The sequence below is a fragment of the Macaca nemestrina genome, chromosome 11, assembly GCF_043159975.1.
Source record: "Macaca nemestrina isolate mMacNem1 chromosome 11, mMacNem.hap1, whole genome shotgun sequence".
Taxonomy (NCBI): Eukaryota; Metazoa; Chordata; class Mammalia; order Primates; family Cercopithecidae; genus Macaca; species Macaca nemestrina.
In genome coordinates, this window is record NC_092135.1 from 68,943,729 (window position 1) to 68,971,188 (window position 27,460).

At 36.0% G+C, this 27,460-nt stretch overlaps 1 protein-coding gene across 6 annotated transcripts in view; it reads right to left on the reverse strand.

The window, feature by feature from the left end:
• LOC105483250 (tousled like kinase 1) overlaps positions 1 to 27,460 on the reverse strand; it is a 168,083-nt gene that overhangs the window by 14,378 nt on the left and 126,245 nt on the right. For all 6 annotated transcript variants that reach the window (XM_071072923.1, XM_011744021.3, XM_071072924.1 and 3 more), the window contains 5 exons: positions 21,897 to 21,963; positions 8,213 to 8,310; positions 4,685 to 4,766; positions 275 to 366; positions 103 to 192 (listed from right to left, as the gene is read on the reverse strand). In XM_071072923.1, coding sequence (XP_070929024.1) covers positions 103 to 192; positions 275 to 366; positions 4,685 to 4,766; positions 8,213 to 8,310; positions 21,897 to 21,963 — 429 coding nt within the window. The remainder of the gene's footprint in view (positions 1 to 102; positions 193 to 274; positions 367 to 4,684; positions 4,767 to 8,212; positions 8,311 to 21,896; positions 21,964 to 27,460) is intronic.

Here is a 27,460-nt window from a genome sequence, read left to right on the forward strand (position 1 = left end):
TCACAATGGGGAAATGGAGAGTATTTATATCATCAACACAGGATGGGGAAAGACAGAGTAAGCATATCCTTCCTTAAAAATTAAACCTTAATATTTACTTACGTATCTGTATCCAAGGAGAAATAATCATAGAGTTTAACTATTCTGGGGTGATCCAGTTCTTTATGTATTCTATACTCTCTGCAGGCATGTCTACGGGAAGACAGTGTATTAATTCTCCATGACCATTCAAAAAATATTCAATTAAAAAAAACCATAAAGTATTAGTATATACTTGTGGTAGTTTTCTTTCTTCTCATCTCTCCAGCTTTTATTAAGCTGATGTATCTTCACAGCAGCATATCTTTGTTCATACAGGTCAAAAGCCTAGGATTTCAAGTCAAACACAATTAAGATGAAAGACCAATTGAATACCTGAAGAGATGTTTTTTATTTTGGTGATAATTTTTGCAATAATATGGAACTAGGACAAACCCTACAATTATTAATTATCTTCTCTGCTAAGACTATATATAGTTCAATGACACTTTTATTATCAGAAGACAAAAATTCCATGGTAATAAATCAGAAACAACCTTAATGTGAATTTTCACATTAAATTTTATAAATGCCAATATACTGAATAGAAATAAAACAATAAAGCTATTATTGGTTTTTAATATGGATTTATTCCTCTATACTGGTAGTAAGCAGCCAGGAAAACAGACTGTACCACTTTTTTTTAGGTCGGATAAAACCTCTTAAATCTATCTTTTCCTAGCAATGCCCTACTTCTTTTTCACTTTTTAGAAAAATTAAATAGTTCCTAACAGTTATTTTTCCAACTGTTGAAAAAAAATTCTACAGTTATTATAAAACTGTTCAAACATATACAAAAGTAGACTACTATAGTAGTCTACCACCCAGTTACGCCCCACCACCCAGTTTCAAAAATTATCAATATTTTGCCATTCTTGTTTCATCTATTCCCTACTACCCTTGCATCCCACCCCCTCAACCAGAGTATTATTAAAACAAATACATTATTTCCTCCTAGTAAACATATCAGTATTTAAATAAAAATAACCACATATCATTATCACACCTAACTACATCAGTAATAATTCCTTAATCTCGTCTAATACCTAACCTGTCTTCAATTTTCCCTGGTTGTCTCAAAAAGAATTTATACTTCATTTGTTCAAATCACCAGCCTATTTCTTAAATTAAAAACACAGAATGATCAGTGTTTTAACAGCTTTATATGACTTGTTTTTTTTTTTAAACAATGAATACTGTTAAAGAGACATTTAATAATTTTGGTTCTATTGTGATTTATACAGAAAGGTGCCCCTTTCACTTAAAAGTTTACGTATTTATTAGAAAGAAGGTCCCCATTCCCTCCCATCAATTTAACCTAAACATAAACAGGAGGGGATAAACAGTAAAGTGACTACTTTGGTACAAAACTATAAAAGTATGAGATGAGATATAATACAGCATACAGTTGTTAAGAATATTCTCTTTGCAATCAGATTAGCTTATTAACTGAGTGACTCTGTGCTAATACCCTCTCTGAGCCCCAAAAGTTAGGGTTATTGAGAGGATTAAATGGGGTAAAACATATGAGGTGTTTAGAACAATACATGGTACAGCCAAGAAACATTAGCTAATTACATATTATTAACAAAGGTTAAGTGTAAAGAAACTAAAAAGAATAAAAATAAAATACGTTTATGTAAGGGACAAGGCAGAACAAATCTATAAAGAATTAAATTCAAAGGCAATCATAATAAAGGATAATTGAAGAAAAAACTAAGTATATAACCAATAAAAAGTTATTATCAGAGTATACTGATTATAATAAATTATATATAACACATCATCCTCCCAAGATTTCAGTTGAGTAGAAGTAAACCTTTCCATAAGATTAATATGGCAATCACTCAGCAACTGACTCAACATCTCCCACCTTGGTATAAAATACAACTCTTTACTTCTTGACTTACAATCTGCTTTTTGTCTGGCTGTTTTCCAACAGACCTGGCAATCATGAAAGGGCTTTAAAGGGCTTAGAGAATGATGTCACTAGTATTTAGGTCAGTATAGAAAGTTCAAGTCACTGGGCCCCAATCTGCACTTTCTAATCTCTATGTAAGCCTCTTCTACAAAAGTCCTACCTATGAGGCTAAAATAGTTATTTAAAATACAACCAGGCAGTGGTAAAGGGCTGTTATGAAGGCTCATGGTAAGTTCATAAGCTCAACAACTTTTAGGCCACGCTAATGCTAACTGCACTTTTAGTGACTTTTAGATCCCAGCTGAACTATCATGATAATCTTTTCTACCTTATGTTAAGCCTACTTCACCCATTAAGTTCTTAAGGATAAACTATTATTAGAATCAGAGAAACAGGAATTGGAAGAGAGCTCAAAGATCACTTTTGATGAATGAGGAAGGTGAGGACCCTGACATGTAATGCTTATCTAAGTTAACAAAATAACAAAAAATAGTGCATGGTTGAACTGATACCAGAACTGAAGTTCTCTTAATCTAAATCCCATTTTTCCAACTCAGAACCAGAAGCAAGAAGGGCATAGTCTTCGACCCATGCAACAGTCAGGATTCCTTTTTTTTCTGAGAGAAAGTGTCTCCCTCTGTCCCCCAGCGTAGAGTGCAGTAGCACAATCTTGGCTCATTGCAACCTCCCACCTCTAAGGCTCAAGCAATTACCATGCCTCAGCCTCCAAGTAGCTGGGACTACAGGCATGTGCCATCATGCCGAGCTACTTTTTTTTGTATTTTTAGTAGAAACAGGGGTTCACCATGTTGCCCAGACTGGTCTCAAACTCCTGTGTTCAGGCAATCTGCCTGCCTTGGCCCCACAAAGTGCTAAGATTACAGGTATGAGCCATGGCCAACAGGCAAGATTTCTAATAATCTTATTAGCTTATCTTAGATGTTCTATGTGATTTACATGTGACAACTCAGTTAATCACTGCAACAACCCTATAATGTAGGTATTGTTACTATTCCCAGAAGGAGACATGAGACAGAGATTTAAATAAGAAGCCCAAATTAATAAAATTAGTCAATAGCAGTCAGGATTTAAACTTAGCTGTATGGCTTCAGAACCAAAGCTTTTAACCAACTATGCCAATATGTAATGAAGCACAAAGTATTACAAGGAATCTGTAATACTATCAAATACACCAAATCTATCTGAGAAGATGCAGAGGGTCAGGGAAGCTGTTTAGAGGAACTAAAGATGAGCATATACCCTTCACTAGGACTTCATTCTAAGAGCAAATGGGAAGCTACTGGCACTTTTAAGTAGGACAGATGATCAGGTTGCCTTTTATTAAAAGTTTACTCTATTTGCAGTGTACAAAATGACTTGAGAAAAGCAACGCCCAAAAGAAGACAATCAGCTATGAGGTTCCGGAAGAAGCCTTGAGCTAAGAGACAGAAGGGAAGGGTCATGGCTGAATTAGGAGAACTTAATGACATTAATAATAGCAGGAACTAGGGACTTATAATATGTGAGGGCAAGGGAATAAGGGGAAAAGAAGAGCATACGATGGTTTTTGTGTTTTTTTCACTTGAGGGACCACACAGATGAATGGCAATGTTATATACTGAAGTCAGGGAAGTCAGAAGCAGTGTTAAAAGGCATTTTAAAGGAGAGGAAGACAACTTCTATTTCAAATGTGAGTTTCCAGTACCTACGAAGCACCCACATAAGGTAAGTCATGTATACAAACACACTTTGAGGTATTGAGCTCAGAAAGAAAGTGTGAGCTGTGTATCACCTGGGGGTGACACCAAATAGACAACCCAGTGAATGAGAGAGGATAAAAACCTTCTTAAGAGAGAATACAGAATGATAAAAGGGACCTTAGGAATCCAATATTTAAAGGTTACACTAAAAGATACAACGTAAAGTACAAAAAAATAAAGAGAGAAAGGTATAAAATAGTGAACATGGGGAGTAAAAATGCCTACATTTATACATATGCATTTGAGAAACAGACTTGACATAGGTAGAAATTTGGATAAATTCAGGACATGTTAATACTTCAGACGTTTTTAAATTAAGGGGTACAATCTTTCTACAAGTGTACTGTATTAAATGGCTACCTGCCTATCTTGATTTAAATAGCTGCTACTCTTTGTATTGGACTGGTTAATGGTGACTAGGTATCAAATATCACAGGGACTGTGCAGATAGCAAACAGTCTTCGGATTCTGGAAAGAAGACAACAGAAGCCACAACAAACCCTTTTGTGTAATGAGAACATATAATTGATAAACAAAAGACAAGTACCTTTTTTTTTTTTTTTTTTTTTTTTTGAGACAGGGTCTTGCTGTGTCACCTAGACTAGAGTGCAGTGGTGCAATCATAGCTTATTGTGGCCATGAATTTCTGGACTCTGAGATACTCCCACCTCAGCCTCCTGAGTAGCTGGGGCTACATGTGTGCGCCACCACACCTGGCTGATTTTTTTTTTTTTAGTAGAGACGAGGTCTCACTATGTTGCCCAGGTTGGTCTCAAACTCCTGGCCTCAGGCACCCTCCCATCTCCCAAAGCCCTGGGGTTACATGTGTGAGCCACCATGCCCAGCCAACATAAGTACTTCTTAACCACATACTCCTATATCCTTGCTACATTAGTGTAAAAAAACAGAATAAAATTTACATTACCTTATATACTTCACTAAAGCCACCTCTACCAAGTAGATGAAGTAATAAATATCTTTCATTTAATGTTGGGTGATCTTTGAACCTTATGGGTGGGGGGAAAAAACAGACATATTAAAACACACACACAAAAATTCCTTCTACATTGAAGTTCTACTCTCTTATTCTACTCCTAGCTATTTATTTCTCAGTTACTCCACTGCTAATTTCAAATTTCATTCAATATTTCTTTTCATTCTCTACCAGTCTACCTGCACAACTACCACCCATCTTAAAGCTTTGGTGCTCACAAAACTTAACTTTTATAGCTCAATATTCAGGATCAATGACCAATTATAGCACTCTCACAAAGACCTAACAATTACTGCATTGCCAAGAGCTTCATAAAATCCTTTATGTACTCAGCATGAATCACTTCTCTGGAAAAAACAGACTTTTTATTGGGAGTTATAATTAATCAATATTTTACAGTATGGACATATGATTAAACACAATTATAAACTGGCCTTCATCATTAAATTTTACTGTCTTTGGACTTTTGTAAAATAAATTAACCACCAATTTTTAAAAAGATTTTTTAAAATTAAAAAAAAAATCACTCATAGGTAATACTACCACTATTACTGTTTAGTATTTATTGTACTTGCCGTATATAGGCTGAGTATCCCTTATTGAAATACCTGGAACCAGAAGTGTTTCCGATTTTGGATTTTTTTTTTTTTTAATTTTATTTTAGGATACTGCCAACTGAGCGTCCTTAATCTGAAAATCCAAAATCTGAAATGCTCCAATGAGCATTTCCTTTGTGCATGACCTTTGAATGTCATGTCAGTGCTCAAAAATTTTCAGATTTCAGAGCAGTTTACATTTCAGATTTCCAAAATTGGGATGTTCAACTTATGTGTTGTATGCTCTTACCTGTATTAACTCATTCAGTTTTCAACTTACTCTATCAGGTAGGTCTTATAACTATGTCTATTTTATCAATGAAGGTACTGCTGCAAAGAGAAGTTAAGTAACTTGCTTAACGGCTAATAAAAGGCAGGACTTAGCAGAAAATTATGGTTCCAAAATGTACACTTTCAAAAAAAAAAAAAAAAAAACCAATGTTAGCTTTACAATGCTAACACACTGCTTTTTTTGTTTGTTTGTTTTGAGACAGAGACTCGCTCTGGCTCATCTAGGCTCACTGCAGCCGCAACCTCCCGGGTTAAAGCAATTCTTCTGCCTCAGCCTCCCGATTAGTTAGGACTACAGTAGGCATGTGCCACCATGCCCAGCTAATTTTTGTATTTTTAATAAAGACAGGGTTTCACCATATTGGCCAGGCTGGTCTCGAACTCCTGGCCTCGTGATCCCCCTGCCTCGGCCTCCCAAAGTGCTGCGATTACAGGCAGGAGCCAACACGCCCGGCCAAAATACATTGTATTTTTTTTTTTTTCCCAAAATCAATTGACTACAGATTAAGTAATTTAAGCTTTTTCTTGAGAAACTTGTAGATATAAGAAATTTCTGCTTCGTTTCAAGCCACACTGTAAAGCTGTAACAGTTGATTTTATTTTCATCAATGTAAGTCAGATCCACAAAATTTGAAATGTAATTTTCAGAACAGTTAGTCTTAAATTAGTTTTGTACCATATGCTCTATTAGATTTTCTTTTTTAGACAGAGTCTCACTTTTTTTTTTGACAGAGTCTTGCTCTGTTGCCCAGGCTGGAGTGCCGTGGCGCAACCTCCGCCTCTTGGGTTCAAGTGATTCTCCTGCCTCAGCCCTCCCAACTAGCTGGGATTACAGGTGCCCACCACAATGCCCGGCTAGTTTTTTTATTTTTAGTAGAGATGGGGTTTCACCATGTTGGCCAGGCTGGTCTCGAACTCCTAACCTCAAGTGATCCGCCCACCTCAGCCTCCCAAAGTGCTGGGATTACAGGCGTGAGCCACCACACCTGGCCCCTCGCCTTTTTTTTTTTTTTTTTTTTTGAGACAAAGTCTCACTTTATCACTCAGGCTGGAGTGCAATCTAGGCTCACTGCAGGCTCAACATCCCAGGCTCAGGCGATCCTCCCACCTCAGTCTGCCAAGTAGCTGCGACAACAGGTGCATGCCACCATTCCCTGCTAAGTTTTGTATTTTTTGTAGAGACAGGGTTTTTCCACCTTGCTCAGGCTCGTTTTCGACTCCTGGGCTCAAGTAATTTGCTTGCATTGGCCTCCCAAAGTGCAAGGATTACAGGCGTAAGCCAGCACATCTGGCTTTCATTAGAATTTTAATCTGACATAATTTAGGTTATTCCATAACTATATTATTTCTTTCCCTGCACACAATGGAATGATCTGTGTATTTCTGAATTACACACATACATAGACATCACAAGAAGGCCTTTCTAAGCAAGATTTTATTTCACTCAGAAATTGGCCACTTCCTATTCTGATACTTGTATTAACTCATGAAGCTTTAAACTACATGAATAGTCTTAAAGATGAAGTGTAAACAGAAACCTTTCCTCTCTTTTACATCAGCTAAATCCAAGTAGTACCTTGCTTAATTTCTACTTCTACGTCTTGCTCAATTTCTATCTTTTTCATGAAGCTCCCACAAGCCCACAGATATTTTCTTTTCTTTCAATTGCTTCAACATGTACTGTCTATGGCACTCATTCTGACAACCGATTAAGAATACAGACTGTAACTTCTACTTTTCCATTTCTCTCCCAATTCTTGCATAATGTGGGACACATGGCTTACTGAAATACTTTTGGTTGAAATAATTTCTCCTTCACTACTATAACATTAACTTTGGTATTCAAATATTTGTTAAGTGCCTGCCATATGTCAGGCCCTGGTCTAGGTTTTATGGATACAGCAAGAACAAAACCAAGTCCTTGCACTCATGAAGCTTACATTCTAGAGGGAGGAGACAATAACTACAAAATAAATTTATAATTTCAGATAGTGATCAACATTGTGAAAACGTAAAGCAAGGTAACAATACTAAAAGAGGATATGAAGAGGCAGAGATTGGTTTTTTTTTTTTTTTTTTTTTTTTTTTTTTTTTAAGAAATGGGGGTCTCACTATGTTGACGAGGCTGGTTTTGAACTCCTGGCCAAAGCAATCCTCCTACCTTAGCCTCCTGAGTAGCTAGAACTACAGGTGAGCAACACTGGGCCTGGCTAGGGACTACTATTTTAAATACGGTGGTCTAAGAATGGCCTTTCTAAAGAACATTTGGAGTGAGATAAGTAATTAAGCCAATTAGGTGTTTAGAGGAGGAACATCCAGGCGGAGGAAATGGTAAGCACAAAAGCGCACTGAGATGGGAATGCCCTTGACATGTTTAAGAGAAGTGAGGACAGTTAGGTGGCCCGGGACCAGATCATAAAAGGCCTTCCAAGCCATGGGAACGACTTTGGATCTTTTCTAAGTACGATGAGACAACCCAAGAAGGAAATATTGTGTTTACGCTCTCTACGGGGCGGGGAGGGGAGGAGGAGTTTTAATAATATAAAACTGTGAAATGCAAATAATGACTTACTGTGAATTATCTTCATTGTTTATTCTTTTCAGCTCACGTATGTGAAGATTTCTGACTCTTTCCAAACGTTCAAGTTCTGCCTGGATTTCTGCCTCTTCCTGAAAATGAAGAGAGGGGACTATAACAAGCTCAATTTATTTGCAATATAAAAAAGATATTTTTACCCATGCATCAATTTTTTACAGTGATGGGAAGAATAGTATATTATAGAGTTAAAAGACCAAAGTGCTCTTTTCAATGCCCAAAAGATGGAATGAGATAAGGCAAAAATCTATTTCAAGAAAACATCCTCCACATGAAAATCTATACCTAATCAGATGCTGGGTTGTATTCTGTACTACAAGAAATCTGTTTTTATAATGTGTATACTGTAAGGTAGTTGAAAACTGACATAACATAAAATGAGCTATTTCTAGTCCATGCAAATTTTAATTTAAGAAGGAATAATTTACTAGTAGAAAACAAATAAAATGAAAATATTTTATAATAGTTAAAAGAGGAAGAAAGAAAAAATCAGAATGATTCTTCCTACACCTTACAGCATTTGGAGTACAAATACATACATACACACACACACACACACACACTGACCACTCACTTGGATCTCACTGCAATCCTAAAGAGATATTACAACAAAAAATTTATAGATTGCTGTAGCAGACCCTAAGGTATCAGAGCAGAAGTAAATAAATCTTAAAGAAATTTAATAATCAATATAAATATTGTGACAAATACATTTTTGTCTTAAAATACACAACTTTTAGACTAGCCACCAAAACAAGTACATATATCACTCATGTCATTCATTCATTCACACACACACACACACACACACACACACACACACACACCCCTTTGTCAATACAAATTTGAATACTACTATAAAAATGGGTAAGACTAGAGCTGGGTGCACTGGCTCACACCTGTAATCCTAGCACTTTGGACTTTGGGAGGCCAAGGCGGGCGGATCACCTGAGGTCGGGAGTGCGAGACCAGCCTGACCAACATGGAGAAACCCCGTCTCTACTAAAAATACAAAATTAGCCAGGCATGGTGGCACATGCCTGTAATCCCAGCTGCTCGGGAGGCTGAGGCAGGAGAATTGCTTGAACCTGGGAGGCGGAGGTTGCAGTGAGCTGAGATCACACCATTGCACTTCAGCCTGGGCAACAAGAGGGAAACTCCATCCCCACTCTCCACCCCCCACCACTGGCCAGCAAAAAAAAAAAAAAAAAAAAAAAAGGATAAGCCTGTGCCAGGTTTCAGTGAAAATTTCTAGGCCAATTTCTTTCTTCACTCTGTCACCCAGCTGGAGCGCAGTGGCATGATCACAGCGCACCTTAGCCTTGACCTCCCAGGCTCAAGCAATCCTCCTGCCTCAGCCTCCCAAGTAGTTAGGACCACAGGCATGCACCACCACACCATTTTTTTTTTTTTTTTAGAGATGGGGTCTCACTATGTTGCCCAGGCTAGGGAACTCCTGAGTTCAAGGGATCCTCCTGTTTCAGCCTCCCAAAGTGTTGGGATTACAGGTGTGAGCCACCATGCCCAGCTTAGAATATTTTTAGTACATAATTTTGAAGTAAAGAAATACAGATCACCTTGGCATAATGTATACCCACTAGAATCGTAAATCTAGACCACATGGAACAGAAGTTTTTTCTGAATAATGCATTTAAATATTTCATCAGCTCCTTTTTCTTTTAGTAATTTATCTTTTGATATAAAAAATTCTTTACCTCAAAATATAACTCTGAAATTTACTTTGAAAATATAAATATTATCATTTCATTCAAAGACAGATAGTAGAGGTATACAGCTTATTACAACGGTACCTAAGACAGAAATTCAGAGGAATATTTTAAGCATTAAGAGGAAAAAACAAATTATATCTCTATCTTAAGGTTACTTTTATTATTTTAAAATGAAATTCAACCACTACTTGTTGCAGAGACATTTAATGCACATTTGATATTACATGGCAAACAGAACATTTCAAAATAAATTCAAACGAAGATAAATCTTTCTAGAATTATTGGGAGATTTTCTAAAATAGGTACACTACATAGATTGTCTTAATTTAACTGAAATTTCCTCATTAATAGCTTCAGTCACATATATTTTTAATTTTAATTTTAAAAAATGATATCTTAGGAGATTCAATAAAGTTTCATTATAAAAACAGGAAGTAAATTTTAAAGCTTTGAGACAAAAAACTCAAAACATGGCTTAGTTATCATAGTTTAGCCATCTAAAATAGATAAGAAACTGGCCATATAGGTTTATCCAGGAGTATGAAAGAATTTAATTTACACTAGAAATCTAGAATCTAGACTCAGTTCTAATCTAGACTAGAATCTAGAAAGCAACGACTTTTCCCCTGCATATTACTAACATTTGCTGCTCAAGAACTTAATTTGACTGTCATACATGTAGGAAGCTACTCAACATTTGGTAGGCTGGTGAAAGTTTAAATAATCTGATAAAATTGTGAAAAGCCTATTAGAATAAATACTTGTTTTAACCTTTATTTGAAATTGTGGCATGGGGAGACTATCTCAATAGTGAATTTATAAAAGCTAAATTTTATTGAGTCATAAATGTATGTTACAAGATTCAAATAGGTTGCTGAGGAACAAAATTACATTTGTTTTATAACCTTCAGATGTCTATACAATGGTAGTAATCAATATTACAAAATAAATACTTGTTAAAGTAAAATGTATGTTTGTATCAGCAAATTAAAGCAAGCTTTTTTTTTTTTTTTGCCTCTAATAATAAGACAAATACGTCCCATAAAAATCTTACAAAATAAAAGCACAAGCAAGTTTTATTCCATTTGAATTGTTAAGTTTACTGGAAGAAAAACAAAATGTCAGTAGCACTAGAGAAAGAAAAAAAGATGGATTCTGGGTATTTAGAAGGAAATGTCAAGGGAAGAAACTATGTTTTATATAGATAGATATAAACCCACCATACTCAGTGAAATATATTTGTCTTTCATCTTGTAACTTAGTATATCGCAATATCTTAGACTTCAAGCAAACTGACACACTTCTGGGGGAAAGGTAACTCTGCTACTCTAAAAATTCCACTAAGAAAAAGTACATATATTGTGATGGGCTGAATGTCTGTGTTCCCCCAAAATTCATGTATTGAAGCCCTTATTCCCTAACAGAGCAGCATTTGAAGATGAGGCCTTTGGGAGGTACTCAGGGTTGGATTAGGTTATGGGGCCTTCATGATGGGATTAGTGGCCTTATGAGAAGAAAGGTCCCCCCACCCCCATCCAAGGAGCACAGAGAAAAGGCCATGTGAGGACAAAGTGAGAGGGTGGCTATCTGCAAGCCAGCAAGAGAGCCCTTACCCAAAACCAAACTCTGCCTGATCTTGTCATGGACTTCTAGAACAAATTTCTGTTGTTTAGGTGCCCAGTCTGGTATTTTGTTATGGCCAACACACATACTTGTAGGTAAATGCTAGGGCAGTACTACCTAGCACCTTGTCCTCAGAGAATGGGGCAAGGCCCAGTTTTGGTTTGGCCCAGGGTACAATAGTTTGAACAACTAACTTATCTTTGCTACAGATCATTTCCAAAGATCTATACAGTAGCCTACATTCTCCTTGCCTGAGACTGACATTAACCTCTGGGCCATCCTCAGAATTACTCTTTTTCCAAGGGTTCAGGAGAAGACAGGATTAACTAGGCTTACAATTGATCTGAATTCATCACAGAATAGAATCCTCAAACTCATAGCAAAACTAGGCCAGATGAGTAGACTGAAAGGAGACAATCCAATCAGCTAAGTTGTGCTTAGTAAGAACACCAAGTTTCAGTCCTGAATTCATACACTAGTTGAGCAGTTAACGAAAGCAGAGAAAATCTAGAAGAAACAAAGAGACAAATAGCATCTCCAGAAATGAACTGGTCTCTGTAGGCTATTACAATGAAGAGACATAAATAAGAACAGAGTGTATTAAAGAGAGAGGTAGGTTTGGCAATTAAATACACAATAAAAGGACATGGCTCTTTTCTGTTTAAACAAAAAATACAATGGAAAATTTAACAATACATACTATAGCTATTTTAACAGTATTTTAAAATAAAATCTAATACTCTCACATAAAAAGCCAAGTCAGACAGGTATACAACAGATCTCAACACTGTCTCATTGTTTAAGTAATCTGCAAAAAACACTACCTTCTAACAATTAAAATTAAAAAATAAATGTGTACGGATAAATCCCACAGCAACTTCACTAGAAGACTTTGTCCCTCACCAGATCTTCAGCATAGAAATGCTTTCTATTTGTAATCAAAGTCTCTTATGGCAACTTAATATTCCTCTGGCTCAAGTCTATAAGCCAAATGTAGGCTGCAGCAATGCAGAATTTCTGTACAATTCCAGGTTAAAAATGATAGGTGGTTCCTATGTGAGGGAGATGTTTTTAAAAAAGAAAAGAAAATGGCAGATGAATCTGGAGTATTTTGGAACATTTCTCATAATGGCATTTTTTTTCAAAAGGCAATTATTAAAAAGTGAAATATGGTAGGCATTAAAACTATAAGGCTTAAAAAGTTATAAAACACATTTTTATATGTAAAGCCAATACATTTCCTGAAAAAATTAAACTTGCTAGTTTAAAGTTATTTAGCAAATCCTGAATACATGTTACATATTCTCTCTACCAAAAAACTCAATTTCTAAGAACTTCTTTCTCATAAAGCCAAGATAAAATAGGAAGTATATTGTTGTATTATTCTCAGCGTGCCTATAACCTATGGGAGTTGGTAGAAGAATATAGCTTGGAACAGTCTAGTCACCATAACAACACTACTTGATTAAGAAAATCAGTTCAGAATGAGGTTTTAACACCAGCTAGGTGCGGTGGCTCACGCTTGTAATCCCGGCACTTTGGAAAACCGAGGCTGGTGGATCACCTGAGGTCATGAGTTCAAGACCAGCCTGGCCAACATGGCGAAACCCTTTCACTACTAAAAATACAAAGATTAGCTGGACGTGATGGCGCTTGCCTGCAACCCCAGCTACTCGGGAGGATGAGGCACATGAATCACTATAACCCAGGAGACCAAGGTTGCAGTGAGCCAAGATTACATCACTGCACTCCAGCCAGCCTGGATGACAGAGTGAGACTCCGTCTCAGAAAAAAAAAACAAAAACAAAAACACAATTTAACACCAAATTTACTTTAGTAATGTGAACAATATTAATCCCTTAAAAGTTAACATCTCTAAGTCCTAAAAAAATTAAATTTTAATTTCACAAACTATTTATAATGCCATTCTAAAAGTTTACCACCAAGAAAGCAAAAGGTGAGATTAACAAAAGGCACTATTAAAATCTAATTAAGGGCCAGGTGCAGTGGTTCATGCTTATAATCCCAGCACTTCAGGAGGCCGAGGTGGGCGGCTCACGAGGTCAGGAGTTTGAGACCAGCCTGGCCAACATAGTGAAACCGCATCTCTAGTAAAAATATATAAATCAGCCGGGCATGGTGGCAGGAGCCTGTAGTCCCAGGTACTTGGAAGGCTGAGGCAGGAGAATCGCTTGAACCCAGGAGTTGGAGGTTGCAGTGAGCCCAGATTGCGCCACTGCACTCCAGCCTTGGTGACACAGCGAGACTGATTTAAAAAAAAAAAAAAAAAAAAGCTAATTAAAAACAAAGGGCAGTGCAAAAAAAACAATTGAGAAAATTAGCAATTTATTTCGAATTTATCCTTATTATGTCACCATATTATATGCTTTCCCATATCCTAAATATGAATGTGTGAGATACGAACCAATAAAAGTAAAAGCCAGCCAACCAACCAACCAATCAAAATAACCACCTAGACAAAGCAGGTCTGAATTTTGAAACTATTGCACCATAATCATATTTTTGTTTGAGAATAATTGTGTAGACTGGGGAGAAGGGTAGGAGAATGAGAAAAGACAAAGATCATTAAATACGGCTGGGCGCGGTGGCTCAAGCCTGTAATCCCAGCACTTTGGGAGGCCGAGACGGGCGGATCACGAGGCCAGGAGATCGAGAGACGATCCCGGCTAACACAGTGAAACCCCGTCTCTACTAAAAAATACAAAAAAACTAGCCGGGCGAGGTGGCGGGCGCCTGTAGTCCCAGCTACTCGGGAGGCTGAGGCAGGAGAACCGCGTAAACCCGGGAGGCGGAGCTTGCAGTGAGCTGAGATCCGGCCACTGCACTCCAGCCTGGGTGACAGAGCAAGACTCCGTCTCAAAAAAAAAAAAAAAAAAAAAAGATCATTAAATACTGGCGGCTTTCTTTCCTAATTATATAAGTGTTCCCTCCACTCCCATCCCCAATCACTAAAGTGGCTTATTACTGATGAGAGCATACTGTATCACCTCAGGTGTGTTCAACTAGCTTAGAAAATTAGTACCTTTACTCAATGTTTTGCTCTCTACACACTTCATTTCCTGTTTTTCTGGGTGTGTGTGGAGGGGGTAATGGTTTATTCTCCCTTCAAATGCATAAATATGTACATTAATACCCATAACTTGGAATGACTGTTAAAATAGGCAGGTTTTAATTCTGTCAGTTCCTCTATTATAACAAAACAAAACAAAAACTACCTCCCCAGCATCAAATAAATGTTTAAGAATTCAACTGATTGGCAAAATTTAAATATCTAGCACACTTGTCTTAAAAATATTTACAGCTGCTGTATTATAGGAGTGAAATTCTGTAATGTTCCACACTAACCAAGGGGCTGACACCAAGCCTGAGCACACACTGGTGCGATGCCTTCATGTAGTGTACTGCAGTCCTTCTTCCAGTTTTCGTTTCTGCTTCCCCGCCTCGACTTTTTTTTTTTTTTTTTTTTTTTTTGGTAGAGACAAGATTTCCAACTCCTGGGCTGAAGCGCTCCTCTGGCCTCTGCCTCCCAAAGTGCTGGGATTACAGGCATGAGCCACCACGCCTGGCTCTGCTTCCTTTTAAACCTAGTCTTCTACAGACTCATAATGCATATGGCATGGATTTACAGTTATGATTGGGAAGGGCTGGTAGCCAAGCAACTGTTTTCTCTTTTTTGTGAAAGTTATCTCTGAACTGAATTTACAGATCTGAATTACAAACCCTGCTGATGGCTAACATGATTTCTAAGATTCTTTCAAAAATGTTTTAAATTCCATTGCCTGTATAACAACAGGATTAATACTAAACACTGTGGGTCAGGCACGGTGACTCATGCCTGTAATCCCAACACTTTGGGAGGCTGAGGCGGGCAGATCACAAGGTCAGGAGTTCCAGACCAGCCTGACCAACATGGTGAAACCTCATCTCTACTAAAAAATACACATAAAAATTAGCCAGGCATGATAGCGCACACCTGTAATCCCAGCTATTCAGGAGGCTGAAGCAGGAGAATCGCTTGAAACTGGGAGGTGGAGGTTGCAGTAAGCCAAGATTGTGCCACCGCACTCCAGCCTGGGCGAAAACACACACACACACACACACACACACACACACACACACACACACACACACAAAGGGGAAGTAAAACACCTTTTACCTCTACATTTTCATTTTGGTAGCTGAACATTATCTACTACCAAGTTAAGGTTGTGTGATTATAAATAGGGAAAAATAGAGCCAGGATAGTTTGTAGGTCCAAATGTGAGTAAGAGATAAGAACGTAAACACTAATGAGTTTTCCCATCTACAGCTATTTAATGTTCTCTCACCACAGTCATCTTTTTAGGACAACTACTCATTTTTAAATGGAAAATAGTAGTAAGGACAAATTGTAAAGTTAGAATTCCAGCACTCTTCTTGGCACCTTTCTTGCACACGCGCGCACACACACCCACCCCCCAAGAAATCAGGAATCTTTCAACATTCTTCATGGGCTTAATCACGACTTTTTCTAGTATAGTGTACTTTTCCCAGAATTCCACTGAAAACTGCCTACACAAGCAGCATCCTGTGTCAGGTTCTACGGAAACATCATGTACAATGTAGTTGGCTTTAACTGAGAGAATTCCTAGAAGATTTCTTCCAGTCATGGCTATAAATATAAAGATGAACAATAGGTTTAAAGATTAAGCCCTCTAGCATTATACTGCTCATTATTTTCATTCAAACCTAAAGTGACAAAAAATGTCACATATGCAAACTTATTCTTTGTGGTCATACTAAGGGTTTGATAAGTCAGATGACAATGGTGTTCTAGAAAGAAAGACCAATGGGGACACCAAACTTCAAGAATATTTGGGGGTCAATTCACCTAAAGCCAACGCCCTGTATTCTCCACTGTTCAAAAGGCTTGTAGACAATCCATTGTCTTCCATTTCAACTAGTTGCATGGTCCACTGTGAAGGAGTGAGAAAAGAGCTGTGTACTTGTTCTTGACCTGTAAAGATTTCATCATGGAAGATTAATACTGATGCTGCTGCTGCCTGTTACTGGTTGTTTCTCTTTGCAGGTGCCAATATCGATCAGAGAACAGGATTTCAGTGGCAGAGTTGTTGCTATACTGTTATCTCTTCAGAACGGAGGCACAAGGAGAGATGAATGCCACATCGCAAGGAGCAAAGGAGAGAGAGAGAAAGAAATGGTGTCAGGTGGCATGTTGGATGTGATTTTTGTTTTAGTAGAGATTGAGATGACTGTAAATTGTTTAGCTGATTCCTTCGGTCTGCAAAGATACATTTGTGTTGGTGCTGATGATTCTTGACTAATCCTGTTTCAATTACAAATTGGTTATGTTTTTCAAATAAAACTCTGGCACTTATATTCAGGGCTCATAAGTCAAATGCACTCACACACACACACATACCAAAACACACACATTAAAGCCAATCCCTACTACACTATTTAATACTCCATACTGAGATGTCACACTTTCTAAACACATTCTCTCCAACTAATCAAATATTTAAAATCAAGAAGACAAAAAAATTTGAAGACAAGAAAATAAAGAGTAACATACCCACATGTTGTTCATATCACAAACTTGAGCTGCAGTAGTCTCAAGACATAGTTACTGAACCTAATAACTTTCAAAATTCTCATTTACTCATCAGTCTGGGGTATTATGACTAGTAACTTGTATCTTTTTAAAAATATGGACATTTCAAGGAATTTAATTTTGCAGGGATTGTATTTTATTTTTAGTTTTATGTGTTAATTTAGTGACAATCCTTGAAAGCATATCCGTACCTTTTTCTTCAACTCCAGAATAAAGATCTGACTGTATAATCAACCTAGCAGAGCTTCTGAATCACAAAGATAAATTGTTTCCCCATAATTTTATCAGAGACAGATATCAAAACCTGATCAACTATAAGAGCCAGCAGGTTTTTGGTTGGTTTCCTTGAACCCACAACTCCACATGGGCACAGGTAGATAAAATAGGATCATTAGAAGCTTTGCCTCAAATTAACAACTTTTTAAAGATAGGAAATTACTCTCTTCGCAACTACAAGCTTTTATTAATAACTAGGGAAGTCTGTATATAATTAATGATAACTAAAAAAGTTACTTGTTCCTTCTGAAATACTTTCAGGAATAATTTGTATAGTCTCCATATATTTTATTATACAGTTCTATTCTAAAAATTCCTTAAGATATATTTTAAAATTATTTGAGTTTTTATTAAAAAATGTTTTTTTTAAAAGGTCTTTGTTGACTGACCTTTAAAAATAAATTGAGTGAAAATCAATATATTAACTTAGTTAATAACAAAGAAATATTGTAGTTCATACAATGGTCACTAACATAATGCCCAAGGAAGAAAATATGTGAAAGAGAATGAAAAAGAATGTGTATGAAAAATAATTAACTTAAAACTGTTCTCCTTTATCTGTAATGAAAATGAAATAGTATGTTCACCCCCCAATACATCAAAAAAAAAACTTAGGGAAAAGCAAACAGTCCAGTACTTAACAGAGATGCAAGGAAAGCCACAATGAATTAATTTTTCTGAATACAATGAATCAACTTACTATTAGTCTACAACAAAATAATTCTAGGAATTAATCACATGGGTACAGTATTGAAATAGGACTGGGAATGGTTCAAGTTTTGGCTTTGTCACTCACTGGTGGTATTACTCCAGAGGAAGTATATATAGATCTGGGCATTCAAAAAGGTGTAATTAATGTTCACTCAAAAATGGTTAAAGCTTCAAAGTCTATAAAAAGTAATATGTAATTCCATTAAAATGGGAATTTGAATTATGCCTATGTCAGGCAGAGTATGGCAGTAAGTCACTTAATAAATGGGTGAGCAACGACTGCATAAACTGGGAACAACTAAAACAATAAATATTAGATAAAAGAATTCTTGATACAGTTGAGGGGAAAAAAAAGTGATGCTCCACAGTGATTTCCCTAATCTCAGAAGAGAAAAATTAATAAGCCCGTAAGTTAGTTTACATTTACTTTTTGGTAGTAACTAGCAACACCTATTTATTTTAGCCAAGTACTTACTTTTGGAGGTTTCTGCCTGACTCTCATTCCTTACTCTATCACACTTTGGATAACAGACTAAGGCTATGTTTGGATTTATTATTTTTCTAACCCTGAAGAACAGTATAAAATATGAACTAAACTTTGTGATTTATTCAAAGGTAAACATACTTTTTCATATTTTAGTTTAGCTTTTCAATTATAGTGATTATCATTATGAAACACAATGCATGTCATAAATTATCCACTTCAAGAAAAAGTAAACAGGCCTGTCTATTCTCATATGTCCATATGCCATGGGTTTCCCCCATGAACTTTCGTCCTTCAGTGCTAAGAAAGTTAGTCTAATAATTAATTCTGCTTAATGTTAAGAATTTATTGAAGGGACAAAGAGCAAGAGAGTCACCTGTGCTAATGCAAAAGTATGCCAGGCTCCAAATCTAAACCACAAACTGACTGGTTATATTTCCTGTGCAGGATACAAGGGGCATCAAATATTCAGATCCAGCCTATGGTAGAAGCTGTATACTTACAAGTTGGAGTACAGTTCATGTCTGCTTAATAAACCCAGAAGCTGATAAGACAGAAGTGATAATATCTTTTCTTTTGACTCAAGCCTGTCCTGTGTGTGTTAAAAGTCTGTTTAATCTTTTTTAGAAAACAGAATGACCTTTTTTCCCACTGTGCTTCAGAATACCAAATAACTTATTTGTATACATGTAACATTGCTTATTATTTTTTAATTGTATAACTCAAAAATTAATACTCAGTTCTAAGCAGGCAACTGCTATTTATGCTCTAAGGTGACATTACTTGCTTAATTTTGTTCCCTGTATGTACTACTGGCCACTTTCTTTATAATACACTCATTCTTCTCACCCAAAATAGTCTCTCAGAAGAAAATCTGGGTATTCATGACATGAGAGTATGTTTCAGCATTATTGTTAATCCATTTCCCCAAAATATTCCATGATGAAGGTCAAAGAAAAGAAAATTTATGTTGTAAATTAGTTAAAAAGAAGATAAAGTTAGAAATCTAAGACTGCTCAGTAAATCTGATAAAAGCTAGAAAAAAAAAGCAGGAAAAAGATTATGGAAGGGATAGTTATAGGAAAGAGTAAGTAAATACGAAAAATATAGAAGTCAAACACTGGGAAAGAGGAGAATACGAAGGTTAGAAGGTTTAGTGTTCTACAACATTTTACAAATGTCTATATAATATTTGGACACTAAGTATACCTTACGTTAGAAAAGTGTTTTTCACAGAAACCAGTGTTTTCAAAGTACCAGGAAAGCTTTAAAACCAATCAACCAAAAACAAAAACAAACCCTCCTTTGAAGCCTTTTCAAAGTGTACTTTTTGTAATACAAATAGCTAATTCTGAATTTAACTGCTTTACAATTTCAGATTTTATAACAGATTTTCATAAAATAAGGTGCACATGTAAAATGTCATCATTTAGAAAGAGTAATCTGAAATTTGGTATTACATGTGAAAATAATAACCCTTCAGTAAAACTCTCAAGTACATCTTGGAATCACTAAGTATTCCTTTATCACCACAGGCTGGTTAGAAAATAACTGATAAATCTTTACATGAGACATCAAGCATAGGCCCTTATGAACTCATTATAAAAACAGTTTAGGTGGGCACACAGATACTTATGACTCATCCTGTACTAAAAATTCCCTTTTCCCTTCTATAGTTCCTTTACATGGTTCTATCATTATCATAGAACGATTACGATAGTTCTATAGCTCCATCTATTATAGAGAATAGACTGAAGTTGTCAACTAAGTCTCAAAGAGCAGGAAAAGCAGTCAATAATTGCAATAGAACAAAATAGAACTACTTAAAAAACAAAAAGACCAAAATAAATCATTTTTGAATTCACTGTTCAAGTAGTTTAGGTTGAAGCTTTCTGGGCAGTTGGCCTAGACAGATATAGCATATTAAACGATACTAATGCAAATTATATATAATAATTTTCTATTCCCTATAATTAAATGGTAGGAGTCCCCAGCATATTAATAACATTTCCAAAACAAATTAGTATGCAGTGTAATAGTAGCTGCTATCAGAATGGGTTTCTCTGTCCTACCTCACCCGATCCCATGGAGACAACTTCACAGATACTATCTCCACTCATTCAATTTTACCTATAATTCAGCCTATTTAAAAAATTTAAAGAACCTGACAAGCAGAAAGCACAAAAAATTGGGTCAAAGAAATAGAATTTTATGTCTGTCGGTAACTTCATTTTGAGGGAAAAAAACCTACTCTGTTATTACTACTTCTCTGAAATCATTTGAACTAAAATTAAGACCTGTAAAAACAATAAACTGATTACAATTTCAGAGTTTACAAACAAGTAGAAAGATATACATTATTTCAAAGTTTGCAACAGTAACACATAGAAACGTGTTTTCTCAGTTTTATCCCTTTATACTATTACTAAGTGCTTTTTCCTATGTACACCTTCTAATCGAAACATCACACATGCAACAAATTAAAAGATAAGCCGAAGAAATAAGTTTGCTATTTATTTACAATTGCTATTTCATTATGAAATTAACATAATACAGAATTTTAGATTTCCTCTTTAAAATGAAGTATTTTTTACCAAAAGGTAGTATTTAAATAGAGTACTCTGAAGACTTTGGAGGTCTGTCCAAGAATTATTCCTCCACTACAAGGACATGGTATATCATCATCTCAAGATTTTTAAGTTGACACAGATAAAGGAATGTTATTTTAATATACTCAACATAAAAATGTAATTTTGGCCGGGCGTGACAGCTCATGCCTGTAATCCCAGCACTTTGGGAGGCCAAGGCGGGTGTATCACATGAAGTCAGGAGTTTGAGACCAGCCTGGCCAACACAACGAAACCCTCACTCTACTGAAGATACAAAAATTAGCCAGGTGTGGTGGCACATGCCTGTAATTCCAGCTACTCAGTAGGCTGAAGCATGAAAATTGCTTGAACCAGGGAGGTGGAGGTTGCACTGAGCTTAGATTGTGCCACTGTACTCCAGACTGACAGCGAGACTGTTTCAAAGAACAAAAATAATAATAAATAAAATAAAGTAACTTTAATGCATCTCTTTTTAATCTGAAATTTTTAATTTGAAATCTTACTCTCTTAAATTTTGGCTTTTAATATAACACAACTTCCCACAAATTCTGGTAGCAAATTGAACTAAAAATGCAGCATATGTTTCACATACCTTTTTGAGATGTCCTAGTCTAAGTTTGAAAATTTCTTCCTGTTCATGATATTCTGCCAAAGTCAACCTGTCAAAAATGAAATTTTAATTCTACATATTGAGATTAATACTTAGTTTATTAACAACTAGCAAAATATAAAAATCAAATGGAAATACTAAAATGTGGACAACTTTAAGCCCAAAATGTATGAGACAAAAATCCTTTGAGATATTCTTCAGAATATATTTAATACTTTTAGATGAAACAGTTAACTAATTCTACAATGATTTAATGAGTACCATTTATCAAGTGATGTTCTAGAATTTATATCCTAAGGATACAGTGAAAAACAAGACAATTTCTCCTTACATATTAGTATGAGCTTACACTCTGGAGGTAAGCAAGTATTAAAAAAACCCATGTGATGAAATAAATAAGTTTAAGTAACAGTAAGTGTCATGAAGAAAGCAAAAAAGGATGGTATGGTAATGACTAATCGCATTACGTTAATTTGGACTGGGTGTTAGAGAGGTGACCTTCATCTAAATACAAAAAGACAACCACAAGAGGACTCTGGGGAGTATATTCTAGACATGAGTTATAGAAAGTTTAAAACTCTAAGATGAAAATAGTCTTGGCATATAAATAGAAGAGAAAAAATGGGAGTAAATTAGATGTAGTCAAAAAGGTTGTGAGTAGTAGGAGAAGCAACCTGGGGAGACATACTATGTATAGATTTGTAGGCAAAGTAAAGAATTTCAGTTTTACTCTAAGAGTAATGGGAAATCACTGCAAAGGGAGTCAGTTCAGTTTGGGCAGTTCTTAAAAAGAGGAAAAAAACAAAGACATTTTTCCTTTCCCTGCTTCAGTGTGTTGGGAGTAAATAGGAAAGATTTAAAAACTGCTAAAACTTTAGTCAAAGTACTAAATTCTGGCCAGGTGCAGTGGCTCACACCTATAATCCTAGCACTCTGGGAGGCTGAGGCAGGTGGATCACTGGAGCCCAGGAATTCCAGACCAGCTTGGGCAACATAGCAAAACCCGGTCTCAATCTCCCCTCACCCCCAAAAAAGCACTATATTCTTATACGCCAAATATAGAGATAGGGTCTTGCTTTGCTGTCCAGGTTGAATTTGAACTCCTGGGCTCAGGTGACTCTCCTGCCTCAGTGTCCCAAGTAGCTGGGAGTACAGGTGTACACCACCATGCCTACCTACTTCAAAATCTTAATAAAAATAGATACAGGACTTTAAGTCTTCAAAGTGCTTCATGGTTATCTTATTATCTCAAATATTCTTACCTAACTTTGAAAAATAATCAGTTTAATATATGCAGAACCATAATACGAACTTATTAGGGTCTCGCTCTGTTGCCCAGGCTGGAGTGCAGAAACCATGATCTCAGCTCACTGTACCTCCACCTCCCAAATTCAAGCAATTCTCCCACCTCAGCTTCCAGAGTAGCTGGGACTACAGGCATATGCCACCATGCCTAGCTAAGTTTTATATTTTTAGTAGAGATGGAGTTTTGTCATGTTGGCCAGGCTGGTCTTGAATGCCTGGCTTCAAGTGATCCACCCACCTCAGCCTCCCAAAGTGCTGGGATTACAAGTGTGAGCCACCACAACCGGCCCATACCCCAACTTGTAAAGAATAGCTCTAATCTATCATATTCAAGCCCTTGTTTAATTTACTTATGTGTTCTGAGGTTATTTCATTAAGCTCCTAACTCAGGTGTGATCTGTTTGGTTTCAGTCCCTCAGCAACATTTAGCATAAATGCTGTTTCCCTTTAGCTAGATGCTAATTATATTTACTAATTCTAAAAAAGGAGTATTCAAAGGAAATAAACAAAAACAAGAAATTCGGTTAGTATTCCACTCGCAACATCTTAAGAGCCAAAAAAAATTAAAATTTTAAATTAAATCTCTCTACCCAGTTTTAGGGTGACACAACTACTGGATTTTATTACACTGAATATAGCAATAGTTGATAGATGCAGCAGTTGCTTATAGTAAATTTAGAGAATTAAATGCTGGAGTGTGAAAGTAGATGAAGTGAGAGAGGGAGGAGGAGGAATGTGATACTAAAGAAAATGAGGTTGAAAACTAAAATGTATAATATCTCAACTAATCTAGAAAAGAAAAGATGTAGGAATGTTGGCAAAAAGCTTCTGGATATGGGTATAGGTTTACGCCACTAGACGAAGTTTCCCTGTATAACAGGATCATAAATTCATATTCTTAAAGTATGGTTTTAGGTCCACTAGTAGGTCATAGGATGGGCTCATAACTAATTTTTAAAAGATATTTAAATTTGTTTTGTTTCTATATAGAAATTCTATACTAAGATTTTTACTGAATTACAAAACAGCTAAAATTTGGCATATCTTAAACCAAAATTAGTACATGACTTGAGTTACTTGAAATTTTTGTCCTACCAAGAGGTCTGGCTATCAGATATAACTGCAAAGTTCCTACACATGCACATGGCTACACTTTGTGCAATTTGAGAGAAATGGTATTTTCTTGTTGTGTGTTGTTACACTACTCACTTTCCAGGGCAGTGATTCTTACCATTTTACAATCACAGAGATCTTAAAAGACAAAACAAAACAAAAACAAAACAAAACAAAAATCTGAAGGAAGTTATAAATACTCTTCCCAGAAAATTTTACATATATATAATTTTGGGATTCACAAATCTCAGTAAGAGTTCCTCTGCCAGCGTCTTGTCTTGCCAATTAGAATGCAAACCCCCAAATGACAAAAGAGCCATTTCTTACATTTTCTCTCCATCTCCTACTAGGAAGTAGTAGGGATTATTAATATCTGACACATTGCAGCTTCTTCGATAATCTCTGTCCATTTGTATTAATAAAAAACACTTTTAAAGAAATCTACGTATTTAGATAAAAGAAATTGGGAACAATCTTCTTTAAAGAAACAGGATTTTAGACACAGAATGAAAAGAGCTAAGCTAGGATAATGTTCACATCAGTGGCTTTTAATTATCAATACTTTTATGTGTGTAAGATGCTTTTAAAAAAACCTGCCCTCTCAAACAATTCAGTCGGTTAAATTACTTAGCAAATCTTTTATTCATAGATAAAGCAAAGATATAGTCCATCTCTTCCCATAGACTCACATCTGATGAGTTAAATTATTAATATTTTTATTATACACACACAAAAATATTTTTATTATGCACACATAACAATGTAATATTTTTATTATGCACACATAATATTTTAAAAGTTAACAAATTTAAACCCCAAACATAGGACTTGACTCCTGATAATCTTCCATACTAAGTCTGAGTAAATGAAAAATTTTTAAAGTGTTCTAAAAGAGTTCAACAGAAACGTGGGGTGACAGTATTTTAAAAAGTTAGTAGAAATACCAAAAAAACAGGGAATACTCATTTTAAACAAATTTGGTGTTAAATGTCTTAAAGACATTCTGTTTAAGCAAAGAATTAACCTGAAGCCTCAAAAAACACAAGCTATGGTAAACAGACTGTTAGAGGCACTTAAACAAAAATTAGCCAGATGTGGTGGTGCACACCTCTAGTCCCAGCTACTCAGGAGGCTGAGGCATAAGAATCACTTCAACCTGGGAGGCAGAGGTTGCAGTGAGCTGAGATTGTGTCACTGCACTCCAGCCTGGGCAACAGAGCAAGAAAAGAAAACAACAACAACAAAAAACCCAAGAAAACTAACATCATAGTTAATGGTGAAAATGGAAAGATTTTCTCCTAATATCAGGAAAAAGACAAGGACATCTACTTCCATCACTGGTATTCAATATTGCACTGGAAGTCCTACCGGAGCAGTCAGTAAGGAGAAGAAATAAAACACATCTAAATTGCAAGCTAAGAAATAAAACTGTATTTGCAGATGACATGCCTTTATATTTAGAAAATCCCCAGAAAATGCACAAGAAAAAAATCACTAGAACAATAAATAAATTTGACAAAGCGGCAGGATAGGAGAGCAATACACAAAAATCAGTTACTTCTATATACCAGCAATGAACAACCTGAAAAGGATATTAAGGAAGCTATTACATTTACAATAGCATCCAAAAGAATATAATACCTAAGAATCAATTTAACCCAGGAGGTGAGAGACTTGCCTACTAAAAACTACAAAATATTGCTAAGGATTTCAAAAAGAGCTAATTAGATGAAAAGATATCCTATGTCCACAGATTGGAGACTTCCAAAAAGTATGACTGCCATAAGAATACACATATATACCTATGAAACAGATTTGAATTCAGAAACAAACCCAAAAATCTATGGCCAGTTGATTTCTGACAAGGGTACCAAGACCATTCAATGAGGAAAGAATAATCTCATCAACAAAAAATGGGGGGACAACTAGAGAACCACATGCAAAATAATGGAGTAGGACCCCTACTTCACTCTGTGTACAAAAATTAACTGAAAATGAATGACCTAAATATGGGAACTAAAACTATTAGAAGATAACACAGGAGGCTGGGCACAGTGGCTCATGCCTGTAATGCCAGCACTTTCGGAGGCTGAGGCAGGTGGATCACTTGAGGCCAAGAGTTCAAAACCAGCCTAGCCAACATGGTGAAACTCTGTCTACTAAATTAGCCAGGTGTGGTGGTGGGCACCTGTAATTCTAGATACTTGAGAGGCTGAAACGGGAGAATCACTTGAACCTGGGAGGCAGAGATTGCAGTGAGCTGAGATCGTGCCACTGCACTCCAGCCTGGGTGACAGAGCGAGATCCTGTCTCAAAACAAAACAAAACAAAACAAAGGGAAGATAACAGAGGGGTAAATCTTCATGACTATAAATTTGGCAATAAATTCTTAGGTTTGTCACCAAAAGCATAAGCAACAACAGTAACAAAAGTCAACAAAATACAATTCATAAAAATTAAAAACATTAAAAATTAAAACAATTGAATTCATGGAGATAGAGAGGATGACGGTTACTAGAGCCTGGAAAGGACTGTGGGAAGGGGGGCAAAAGGTGGGGTTGGTTAATGGGTGCAAAAACATAGAATGAGTAAGATCTAGTATTTGGTAACACAAGAGGATGACCACAGTCAACAAAACTATATTGCAAATTTAAAAATAACCAAAAGAGTATAATTGGAATGTTTATAACAAACAAATGATAAATGCTTGAGGTCATGGATACCCCATTTACCCTGATGTGATTATTACACATTGTATGCCTGTATCATAATATATCATGTACCCCATATATTGGTTGGTGCAAAAGTAATTGTGGTTTTGGCCTACTTTCAGTGGCAAAAACCACAATTACTTTTGCACCAACCAAATACTATGTACCCATGAAAATAAAAAATAAAAAAACTCCTGTACATCAAAGGATATTATCAAAAAAGTAAAAGACAACTTACAGAATAGCAGAAAATATCTGCAAATCATGTATCTGGTAACAGTTTAGTATCCAGAATACAAAAAAAAAGAAAAAAATACCTCCCACAACAACAAAATAACAAACAGTCTCGTGAAAAAATGAGCAAAAGACTTGAACAGACATTTCTCCAAACAAGATATATAAAGTCCAGCAAACACA